This window comes from Crocodylus porosus, unplaced genomic scaffold (assembly GCF_001723895.1).
Source record: "Crocodylus porosus isolate Cpor-Errol unplaced genomic scaffold, CroPor_comp1, whole genome shotgun sequence".
NCBI lineage: Eukaryota > Metazoa > Chordata > Crocodylia > Crocodylidae > Crocodylus > Crocodylus porosus.
This window is the reverse complement of record NW_017728926.1, coordinates 5,759,479-5,770,491: the sequence shown is the minus strand read 5'-3', so window position 1 is coordinate 5,770,491 and position 11,013 is coordinate 5,759,479. Positions and strand designations below refer to the sequence as shown.

The window sequence follows — 11,013 nt, the reverse complement described above, 5'->3', positions numbered from 1 at the left end:
CGGTTGGCCTTCCTGCCTGCCTCCCCACGCTGCCGGCCCATGTTCATCTTGGCACCAATGATGACTCCAAGATCCTTTTCTGCCTCTGCCTTCCTAAAGTCCAGAAAGACTATGTCCACTGCTACCCCTGCATCTGAGGATTTGGTGACCTGGTCATAGAAGGTTGGTCTGACAGGACCTGCCTGTAATGAACCTGCCTCAGGTTGGTTGCCCCTAAGCGTAACCTCCCCCGCTGGCCCCTCGTGGACGCGTGCCAGGATAATTCTCTCAAAAAGCTTCCACAGGACCAAGGTAAGACTAACTGGCCTATAGTTTCCTGGGTCCTCCTTCCTCCTTTTTTTGAAAATGGGAACCACGTTGGCTCTCTTCCAGTCCTCTGGGACAATGCCAGAGCACCGCGAGCGCTCGTAAAGCTGTGCTGGGGATCCTGCAGTGACCTCTGCTAATTCCCTCAGCACTCTGGGGTGGAGATCGTCAGGACCTGCTGATTTAAATACGTCCACTTGCTGAAGTGAGTGCCTTGGTGGCAAGGTGAATTTGGCCTATGAACTCAGCGCCATGGGGCTGACGTCTGGCTGGGTTCATAACATTTTGCACGTATTGGTGGTCACAACCAGATTCTGCAAAGAGCTCAGCACCTGCCTCCTGTAGTAGCTTGGTCCCATGGCTCGACGCGGACCAAGAGCAGCACAAGAGCATCTCCAGGCATGTTGTGTGCTGATGGGGTAAGACCCCTGGCTCCTGCGTGGAGGCAGGTATGCAATGCTCAAACCATTCAATACATGCTCCTAAGGTGCGAATGTCTGACCCTGGGCAGATAGCAGCAATGGGCCCATATTGCTCGGCTAGGCCACTCTGACCCTGCTCCTCCTGTCTCCAGGCCACCTTCCCCGGGGGGGAGCTGCTTAGCCCTCAGTTGGCCTTGACACCTCTCAGTGCCTCTGTATCCACGTCTGTTCTGGGACTGGGGCACTGGACACCCTGCCCTGCTGCTGGCTGAAAGCAGGGGGAACAAACAGTGTTTGCAAACATAGCAGGCAGAGCCATGATACTTTTGCCAGTTGGGCTCTGAGTGATTTCCCAGGGAGGGAAGGCAGCGTTTTGCAGCTGGGGAAGCTCAGGCAGAGAACAGGGAAATAAGTTGCACCAGGGTGCTCTATGAGTCAGGAACAGACTGAGGGTCCTGCCTCCTAATCCAGCGCTCCATTTGCTGCCCTCCATTATGAAAGGGCAAAGGAGGCTTGTGCATGAACCCCAGCATGAGGAAGCAGCAGACATCAGTATGCGAGCGAAGGTGGCATGCGGGCCGTGCCTGCACCCCAGACTGGCTACCTTGATGGCATTCATGTGAATGACCACTTCCCACTGACCCTGCGTGCTTTGAATTGCAGGGCTCAGGCCAGGCAGAAGATAAAGGGCCTCTGACTCTGACAGTCACGACGATCCTGGTAAGACTAACCCTTGTGTTAATGGCAATGGTGGGGTCTTCATGCATGGCACCCCTAGTACCACCCGTGCACTTGCATTCACCCTTGCTCACCACAGCTGCTGCCCTGTGTGTCTGTGGTATTTGCAGGTCACTCCCCAGACAGGCCACGGTCCAGGTCTTTGGTATTTTTTTGGTAGTGTGAGGGTTATGACAGCTGGTAGGATACATACAGGATAGTTCAGAAAGGGGGGCTGAGTGGATGCTCCTTGAAAACCTGCTGCATGCTAACAGCAGGCCTGTTTCCCTATCTGGTTTGCTCAAGCTGCAGCTGTGTTTATCATGGCAGCTCATGTCCCACAGTGGAAGCCAGCAGTGACCGTGCATGGGTAGCACAGTAGTGGCAAAGGGTTAAAAGGAAGGAACAGACTGTATGAAGAGCAGCTAAAAGACCATAGATCCAAACTGGGCAGCACTTGGGAAGGACGGGGGGTCCCATATAGGGGTCAGTAAACGTTTCAAACTGCAGTTAGGAGTGTCTGCCAGCATCTCTTGGCAGTGAGGAGAGGCCTCCACAGTCTCCAAGAGGAGACGTCTTGGCCCTAGAAGCAACACTGCTAAACTCCCAGGCCTTGCACCTGCATGGGAGCATTTCTTGGGGCTCAGAGAGGCAAAAACACCAGACAAGACAACATCCAGGGGCATGCACTTTGCTAGGAGGCTGGGGAAACAGGGATGGACTTAATGGTGTGAGAGGCTGGGGATCGGCCCGGCGTCTAGCCTTTCCCCTTGCCTGCAGGAAGACCCCTATGCGATGGCGCGAGGCACAGAGCTGGAGGGATTCTGCATGGACCTGCTGGAGGCCATCTCCAAGATGCTGCATTTTAACTACACGGTGAAGATCGTGAAAGACAGGCGCTACGGGGCTGTATCACCGGGCGGGAACTGGACAGGGATGATCGGCGAGGTTGTGAGACAGGTGAGAGATGCCAACTCTGGTGAGCAAACCTCGCTGTTCGCAGATTAGTCATTTAAAACTCCGCCAAGCGTGACAGCATCCTATGGCGCCGTCCTCATCCTCCTCAGAGTCCCGGGGAGCCACGGCCCAGCCCACTTAGCACAGCCCCGATAGTCAGGTGCCTCACACTTCTCCTTACCTCACAGCACTGGAGAAAGGATCCATGGTATCAAGTCCCATTTCACAGTTGGGGGGACCGAGGCCCAAGGGAGGGGAATGACTTTTGAAAACGTCAGCCTGTTGCATCTGCTGCATTAGTGCTGTGCTCCGATTTCTGTGAGTTTTAGTATTTGGTGCGTTTCTCCGAAAGGGGATGAAGAGCAGGGAAAGGCAGGAAGGAGGCAGCCTGGGAAGGGGCAGGATCCTCGGGGTAATGTCTGGGGGGCAAGTGAGAGCCAGCCTCCCTTGCACTAACAGGTTAAGGAGTTGGAGTGGGTGCTTTGTGCTGGCCTGTGCTGCCACCTGGTGCCCAGGCGCGAGTGCCTCTGTGCTGCCCTGAACTGACGGCAGACGGCTTTTCTAATCCCGGCTCTCGCTCTGGCGTGGGGGGCAATGTTAAATGGGGGATGGCGTTCGCTCTCTGAATTACTGTCGTAGCTGCACATTGGGACTTCGGTGTGATGGGCAGATGCAGGGATGGTCTCTGCCCCTTGAGGCCGAAGCAGAAGGCTGCTCAGTGCCCAGTGGGACAGAGATGGGTTTTGTCCCTGAACATGTGTCCACGGGGAAGTGAGATGTGTACAACTCACGTCCTGAGCCATTTGGTATGCCAGGTAGTGGATATGTGCCCCCTTGTCATGTCCTGTAGGAAGCCGACCTTGCGGTGGCTCCCTTAACCATCACAGCTGCGAGGGAGGAGGTGGTATCCTTCTCTACACCGTTCCTGCAGACTGGCATTGGGATCATGCTCCGGAGGGACTCGGCCTCCCGGGGCACTTCGCTCTTCCAGTTCCTGGCTCCCTTCAGCAAGGAGGCGTGGACTGGCCTGCTTATCGCTTACCTGCTGACCTGCCTCTGCCTGTTCCTCGCGGCCAGGTACAAATGCTCCTCTTTGGCACTTTCTCCCACCAGCTGCTCTCCCCACCCATGAGAGGACACGGGTTCTAGCCAAATTGGGCTTTCCTGCCCACCGGTCCTGGGATGAGAAATGCACCGCTGATACGTTGGGTTTCTTCTTGCAGACTGAGCCCCTGCGAGTGGAATGAGCCTGGGAACGAGGAGAATCGCTTCACCTGCCTGAACAGCCTCTGGTTTGGAGCAGGGGCTCTTACCCTGCAAGGTAGGATGTAGCTAACAGCTGCAAGAGGAACTATTGGTGTGACCTGTGTCCGCCAGGGACTTGGCTGTTTATTGCCCAGCCTGTTGTATTTTATGGACCATCTTGTGCAATTAGATGTATATTGAAGCCAGGGAGCCTAGCCATGCTCCGAGCTCCCCCCTCCCCAAGGATCTTCCCATTACAAGGGCATTGGCTATACATCTCTGGGCTGGAGCGTGCAGGAAGCTTGCTTTAATGTGGGGTGGCTTTAAGAGACCTTGAGGTAGAAACAACCCATGGGATCATGGCAGCTGACACTCACCTTGGCTCCCCTTTCTGCTATGCCCACAGCTCGGCGCAGCTCTGCCACCGTGCAGTGCTCATGTGCTAGCTGAGGTTGCTGTGCTGGGATGTGCAGGGGCCGTTTGTCAGGCAAATTGTGTGTGCTTTAAAATTGGGCCCAGGGTCTGATTAGCTTATGGCCCTCAGCCCCCTTTGCGCAAATCAAACACTTGCACTGTCCTTCCGCTGAGGGTCTCTGATCCCCGCAGGGGCAGCCCACCAGCCCAAGGCGCTCTCTGTGCGCATCATTACTGCCGTCTGGTGGGCATTCACGATCGCTTTGCTGGCTGCCTACGTGGCCAGTTTCACCGCTCTGCTCACCTCTGGGAATGATCAGCTCCCGATCCAGACGTTTGAAGACCTCGTGAAACAGAGAGAGATCCAGTATGGGATGCTAGATGGTTCCTCCACATTTCATTTCTTCAAGGTGCGGATCATCTAGGTGATGCCCCAGGAACATGGGGTTGAGCTGATGTGCAGAGTCTAACACTGCGACTAACTCCTTCAGCTTCTCCGTCCTATATAGGTCCTTATACCACTCTCATCATGTGGTTTCTGAGCATCTCCTAGTAGTGCATTATACAACATTGCTAGCATTTCTTGTGGCATTTGTTCTTTCCCATCTTCTATGTGGAAGACATATGTGTAGTGGGGGATGTCTTGTTCTGGTGGGGTTTAGAATAGCCGTGTTACTGCCTGTTTGACTTCAGAATAGTGAGGCTAACTACCTCTTCCACTACATGTTTGTTAGAGGAGGCTGGAGTGGAAGATGGGGAAGGTTTTAGCACTCTTTATTCTGTTGATTGCGGGCCAGCCCCCAAGGAAGTCTCATCTCCCACACACAAGTTTTTATCCTTATTGCAGGGTAATGCTACACCATAGGACCCAGTCTTTGTCTTAGAGCTGTAGGCGATTTCTTAGAAACCCAGGGCAGCACGTTGAAGATAAGGTCTGAGCTAGGAAACTTCATTCCTTCTCAGATGTTGGCTGGTGTTTAATTGTCACAAGTTACAAATCCCCAATCTGCCCAGAGACTTTGTTTTACATGAAACCGTTGCCACCGCTTGAGAGCCAGGATGGCTCGCTAAGCAAGCATGGCATTCTCACTTTCAGGACAGGAGCTCAGAGGGAGGGGTTTAAACAGTCTTCTCCATGCAGTATTTCTGCACTTCCTGCACATTATTACTCTAAAGCACTGCAGTTTTTCAGGTCTGAGTTTTAGGCCTGATATTTCTCCTGTCGTGTTGCAGAACTCCAAGAACCCCATCCACCAGATGGTCTATGAATACGTAGACAAGAGAAGAGATTATGTTTTAGTCAAAAACTCCCAGGAAGCTATTCGACGTGCAGTGGAATCGAATTATGCCTTCATAGGGGAATCAGTCTCTCAAGACCTCATGGTAGCCAGGCACTGCAATTTGGTCAAGGCCCCTGAAGTCATTGGAGCACGAGGCTACGGCGTTGCCACTGCAAAGGGTGAGGCTGTGTCTGCAACGGAGTTTCCGCCTCTGCTTTTGTTCAGCTCATTGCAGCAAGAGTTAGAGGTGCTCATTTTCTGTCAGGGCTCTTCCACAGCGCAGAGGAAATGGGACAGTGACAGCAATAGTTCAGGTCCTCTCAGAATAATACACGCCTCATTGCTGTTTTAAGATTAACAAGAAGGCAGTGCAGTGACTTGCTGCAGCATCGGCAGTCCTTCCGCTGACAGCTGCAGCTTCCCAAGAGCAGTTTTTTCTGATCCGTGCTCTTCATGCCAGTCAAGGTAAAGAGGCCCCTGCCAGTAATGGGCCGTTGGTTAAATCCTTCCATGATCACAGCACAGCTTGTTGCTGGGGCATTGAGAGGATTAAAGATCAACGGTGTGAGGATTGTTGCCATGTCCTGGAAATGCTTTGTGGCACTCTTGTGCTGGCAGGGGCTGAGGTTGCGCTCTGACTGTATTTCTGGTACTGCCTTTCTCTGTGTCATTCTAGTTATTACGTTAGGGCCACTGGCAGGAGGAAGGGGTGGCTGTATAAGAAGTCAACAGGTAGCTTATTCCTCAGTTTGAAGTCATGCCCTGTTTGCAGTGGGGCCATTTTAAAATAACAAGGGTTAACATTATTTTAGCTTGCTGCAGCCTCTTTCAGAGTGGTTTGAAAGTTGCTCAGCTGGACAGCAGTCATCCAGCTTCCATCAGCAGTCATCCAGGTCATCCAGCTTGTTAGTGGGTTCTTTGTAGACTGCTTAAGTTAATCTGTGCTGGAGTCCTTTGATTATTCACTTTGTTTCTCCCTGCCACCCCCAGGATCTCCACTGGCCAGGAAGCTGTCCATTGCTATCTTGAAGCTGAGTGAATCGGGTGATCTGGACTACCTGCGTAATAAGTGGTGGGAAACCAGCTGCCTCCACACAGGACAAGACAGATGGAGCCCCCTGGGCCCCCAAGCCTTGGGTGGGCTGTTCCTGGTTCTTGCTGTTGGCCTCACGTTAGGAGTAATTGTGGCAGTGGTAGAGCTGTCAAACAAGAGTAGAAATACGGCTGAGCAGAAGAAGGTAAGTAACACGGTGAAACCTCACCATCTCATTCTCATGCAGTGGACTTAGATCACACTCATACAGGTTGCTCATTGTTACAGCCAAAAGAAATGCCAGACGGACAGGAGTCAGTGGCTTCTCCTGGTCAAAAATATTTGATTTGGCAATACCTTGCCTCCTGTCTTTCCTTTTTTACTAAGGATCTTAGCACAAAAGTGAGATTTTTATTCCAAGAAGTAGCCTTCTGCTGTTTATGTCCCAGTGAAAGTGATCTGCTATGAATTTCCACTGTCTGTTTTGTGTGGCAATAGAAGCAGGTTATGAATTCAGACAGGGAATCAACTGGAGGAAGTGAAAAATAAATAGTTCTTCCTGTAGCTAGTATCAATGTGCCTTCCAGTGGGCTGCGTGTGCAGGGGGGATGAACTCAAATCAGTGCTAATTTCAGTGGGATCACCCTGCTTATGCTGGCATAAAGGGACAGTCTTCTCAGCGCTCCATTTTTTTCCTACTTTTGGTGGTCAGGTTGTGCTAAAATACTACCAGCTTCTAAAAAAATATGGTGATAAGTCAAGGACTGTGTACATAAAATGCAGAACAGCTCCTGCAGTTTGGGCTTGGAACCGAGCCTGCTGCTCCCCAGCCCACCTTGCAGCTAAAACAGACTTGTTCAGTGCCATGTGGAACAACTACCCCTTCTCTTGCTTTCATATCTTTCAGAGATCATGCTGCTCCATTTTCACAGAGGAAATAAGTCAACGGTTCAGAATAAGAGAAGAAGCAAGGCAGAACCGGGAGAACCCAGAGAAGATTAAACCCTAAGAACCACTAGGGAGCGGGGTCAGTTTATTTTTTTCCTGCTCTATATATTCAATACTAGCCAGTTCTCTGAATGAGCTTTCTGTAATGGCCTTACATCTATAAGCCTAGAGCATAATTTTCCTATAATAAATAGCAACGGTCAGTGTCTACAATGATGGAAGAACTGGATACAGAGAATTAAATGGTTAAGTGGACTGCAACTAGGCTCCAGAAGCTTGAGTATTAAATTCAACCTAAGCAATGATGTTTGAAAGACTTTAAGATCTCACGGCTATCTAGTAACCTCTGTAAAATGGCGGGTTCAGGATCGCAGACAATGCACATGGTTCACATGCTGGCATGGTCCTTTCAGATGGGGAGTGAGGGATGTGGCATGGGAGACAGCAGCACAGAAAAACCTCAACACCAGCTTGTACGCTGTGGACTTGTGATTGAGCTGCTGAAGCCCACTGGGGATTGTGGGTATATACACAGAACGCTGAAGCCTGTATCACTGAGTTTTCATTGTTGTGACCTGAATGCAGCGTGGGCATATTCAGATAATCTAGTTCTGAAATCACTCTGCCCATTTTAAGAGTCATTGCTTCACTAATGTATCTTATAAGATGGAAGGTTAATAGAGTTCCCTACCTACTACTTGGATTCCCAATGTTTTGGCTGCCCTTTAGCAGACCAGACAAGCTGAAAATGAGGATTTGGCCAATTTTCTTGGTTCTCAGCCTCACATGCATCACAATATTGAGGGTGAAGCTTTATAATTTACTAGCTGTACTTGGATTTAGTCTGGGAAGCGTTAGAGCAGCACAGTCACTTTCATTAACATTTTAAAACACTCCTCTCTGTAGCTTGAGGGCTTTCTATTATACACAGATGTCTTTAGCACCAAGACAGTATTTTTGCACCAGGTAACTAAAACTTATTTCAGACAATAAGGGATATTCTAAGGTGCTGGCATCTCATTTAAGTAAGTGCATAATGCCAATTATTAGCCTAGATATTTTCAGCTAAATACATAAGCTGCTTTGCATGCATTCTCTATTTCACCGTCGAACTAATGAAACTAAAGTGAGGGGTAATCTCCATCTTTCTACTGACAATAGTGAGGAGGAGGGTTAATGATTCATATTCCCCTTTTGGTTTATTGGCATGCCCTGTCCATGGGAAGGAGCAACTGTTAAGACTTCCTGTTTGCCCCCCAAAGACTGAAGCAACATGCTAAGGCCAAAATGAAAAATCAGAGAACTCACACCTGGGCAATTTGTAGTAGAGCTAAAAGCAGAATAGCACTTGCCTTTAACCAAACTATGCAAGTCTGCCACCAGTGTAATGGTAGCTATTCTGCTTCATTTTTGTTAGTGACAGAGGATGTGACTCAGTTGAAACGAAATAAAAATTAATTACTTACAAACGGACCAACTGTGTTTTCATTCTGAAACTCTGGTTTCCTGATCACTCTGGGAAGAAGAGAAAATCCAGCTGTAAAAGTGGGGAATGTAGGAATTGCCTAACTGCTACAGTGAGTTAGCGATGCTGATATTTACCCATCTGCCACCCTCACTGGATATCGGATCAATTATTTTTGGTGCCTATATTCGTTCAGCAGTATTCACCGGGTTAGAAGGCGACTCACTCCACCTGACCAGACTGGGGAGAGCTCAAAAAGTGGCGAGAAACATTTCAGGAATTCAAATATTAAAATGCAAAGTCAAACGCTTTCAGCACTTTAAAAACTCTATTTGGTATGTGCCAAGTCACTGCTGGCATGGCAGGCAGAGATGTATAAAAAAGATTTCATTGACATTTAAATATATTTCTATATGAATGTCTCACAGAACAAAAAATAAAGTCTTTTCATCACAAATACTGCAGCATTAAAATAAACACTTACCAAAATAAACAATGAGTGATATACATATATATTTGGGGTGTATATTTTATATAATGAATCATATTGTTGCTTTAAGTCACAAAAGCACAATATAAATATGGAATTTCATGTGAACTCATTTTCCCTGTTGTAATAAAAATACATTCTTTACAATTAAAGTAAAACTAGTGCAAGTCCGTTCCTGCTGCTGCTGTGGATTCAGTCCGCTGGAGCCCATCACTCACGTGGCACTTCATACTTAAAAATGACACTGAAGATCTTCCCACCCAGCCGCTCAGCCAGCCAGGAGTTTTTGATGACAGCGAGTTTGAGGCTTTCGCACTTCAGAGCCGCGTAATAATTCGTGTGGATAGCACGGCCCATCCCTTCAATTATAACCAAGTCTGTCTTCCGCTCCCGGACCAGCATGGCCAAACCTTTGTCCAGGCGGCTGCAATGAGATGTAAATGCATTGCTTAGAAATGCTGACGAATTGCTACTGTTTAGGAAGTTATGTACCGAGACCCACCTCACATGCCAGAAGTCTGTGCGGCCTGCGAGACAGGACAGCCATGTGCACAGTAGTGCCAGAGCCAGTGCTAGTTTTTCTATCAAGGGTGGTTGTGACTGCCTACCCATCTGGTTACGCTTTCTGGAAGGCCATCCTGCTTCCCCAGTTGTATACTGTTCCTTTTAAACAAAGGATTCTACCAATACAGGAAAGTGAAGGAAGCTAAAAATTCTTTCTAGCCCAGGCTTGGAAACAATAATGAAGAACTAGGAAAGGACAAAGTAGCCTCTCTCACAGGCCTCATTTAGCCGACCTCCTGTTTTCTCAAGTCAGGCTCAGAACTCCAGCTGTCACCTAAACACATGGCAAAGGACTGAGTGAGTACAGAGTTTCCAGTATCTGCTTCACAGAGACCGAGGTGTGCCAAGTCCACAACAGGAGGAAATGAAAAGCAAACGCTGCATTGGCTCTGCAAACAGCAGGACGTTTGATCGTGTGGAGGGGTCTGGATGCTGCCCAGGAAGAAGTCAAGCACTGGAGGTACTCAGATTCCTCCTCAGCTTAGTAGAAAAAACCCTGCCTCTCTGCACCGAGTTCAGACCTATGCTTTAAGCCATGTATAGTACTAAGCAATGAGCACCCACAATAAGCAACAAGTCTGACTCTCAGGAGTTCGTTTCCCTTCTCTCTGGGTTTCCAGTGGTGAGGAAGGAGGCTCAAGTGAACCTTATAGCAGACAGGAGGCTACCACTGTTGTGAAATGCAGAGCATGGGCCACGGCAGCTCCAGCTGATCACAACATTGTCATTAAACAGCACTGTTGCACAAAGGAGGTTCAGGAGAATGTCATTAGCTGGGTCACTACTAGCATTTCCCCCAAAAAGTCAAGCTGGCATTTATAAAACAGGTTGTTTGGGGAAAAGTTCTGTTTTAAAGGCTTTCACTTCTGCTATTTCAGGACATGGCAGTAGTTGTGCAGAAGGACCTGCCCAGTTCCACTCTACTGGTCTGAAAAGCAGTTTTGAAACTTTTTGATAACACAAATTGAGAGTTTTGATCTGCTCTACTAGCTTCTGAGAAAGCTGCTACTTTACAAACAAAGGGCTGATCCACACAGAACTTCCTTTCAAGTCAAGCAACTTCTGGCCTACTAGGGGTGCACCAATAAAGACTTTTTGGGCTCGTGCCAATTATTAACAAACCATATCTGCTGATACTGATCTGGTTGCCAATATGCAGCTGGGCAGCTTGG

At 49.0% G+C, this 11,013-nt stretch overlaps 2 protein-coding genes across 2 annotated transcripts in view; one reads left to right on the top strand and one right to left on the bottom strand.

The window, feature by feature from the left end:
• The window catches only part of LOC109314240 (probable glutamate receptor), a 19,460-nt gene extending 10,669 nt beyond the window's left edge, over positions 1 to 8,791 (top strand). Inside the window, exons 4-11 of the mRNA XM_019541273.1 lie at positions 1,392 to 1,448; positions 2,226 to 2,405; positions 3,253 to 3,479; positions 3,626 to 3,723; positions 4,254 to 4,471; positions 5,295 to 5,520; positions 6,332 to 6,579; positions 7,282 to 8,791. Coding sequence (XP_019396818.1) covers positions 1,392 to 1,448; positions 2,226 to 2,405; positions 3,253 to 3,479; positions 3,626 to 3,723; positions 4,254 to 4,471; positions 5,295 to 5,520; positions 6,332 to 6,579; positions 7,282 to 7,383 — 1,356 coding nt within the window. The 3' untranslated portion in view covers positions 7,384 to 8,791. The remainder of the gene's footprint in view (positions 1 to 1,391; positions 1,449 to 2,225; positions 2,406 to 3,252; positions 3,480 to 3,625; positions 3,724 to 4,253; positions 4,472 to 5,294; positions 5,521 to 6,331; positions 6,580 to 7,281) is intronic.
• The window catches only part of PANK4 (pantothenate kinase 4), a 36,469-nt gene continuing 33,702 nt past the window's right edge, over positions 8,247 to 11,013 (bottom strand). Inside the window, exon 19 of the mRNA XM_019541272.1 lies at positions 8,247 to 9,701. Within this exon, the coding sequence (XP_019396817.1) occupies positions 9,488 to 9,701 (214 nt within the window). The 3' untranslated portion in view covers positions 8,247 to 9,487. The remainder of the gene's footprint in view (positions 9,702 to 11,013) is intronic.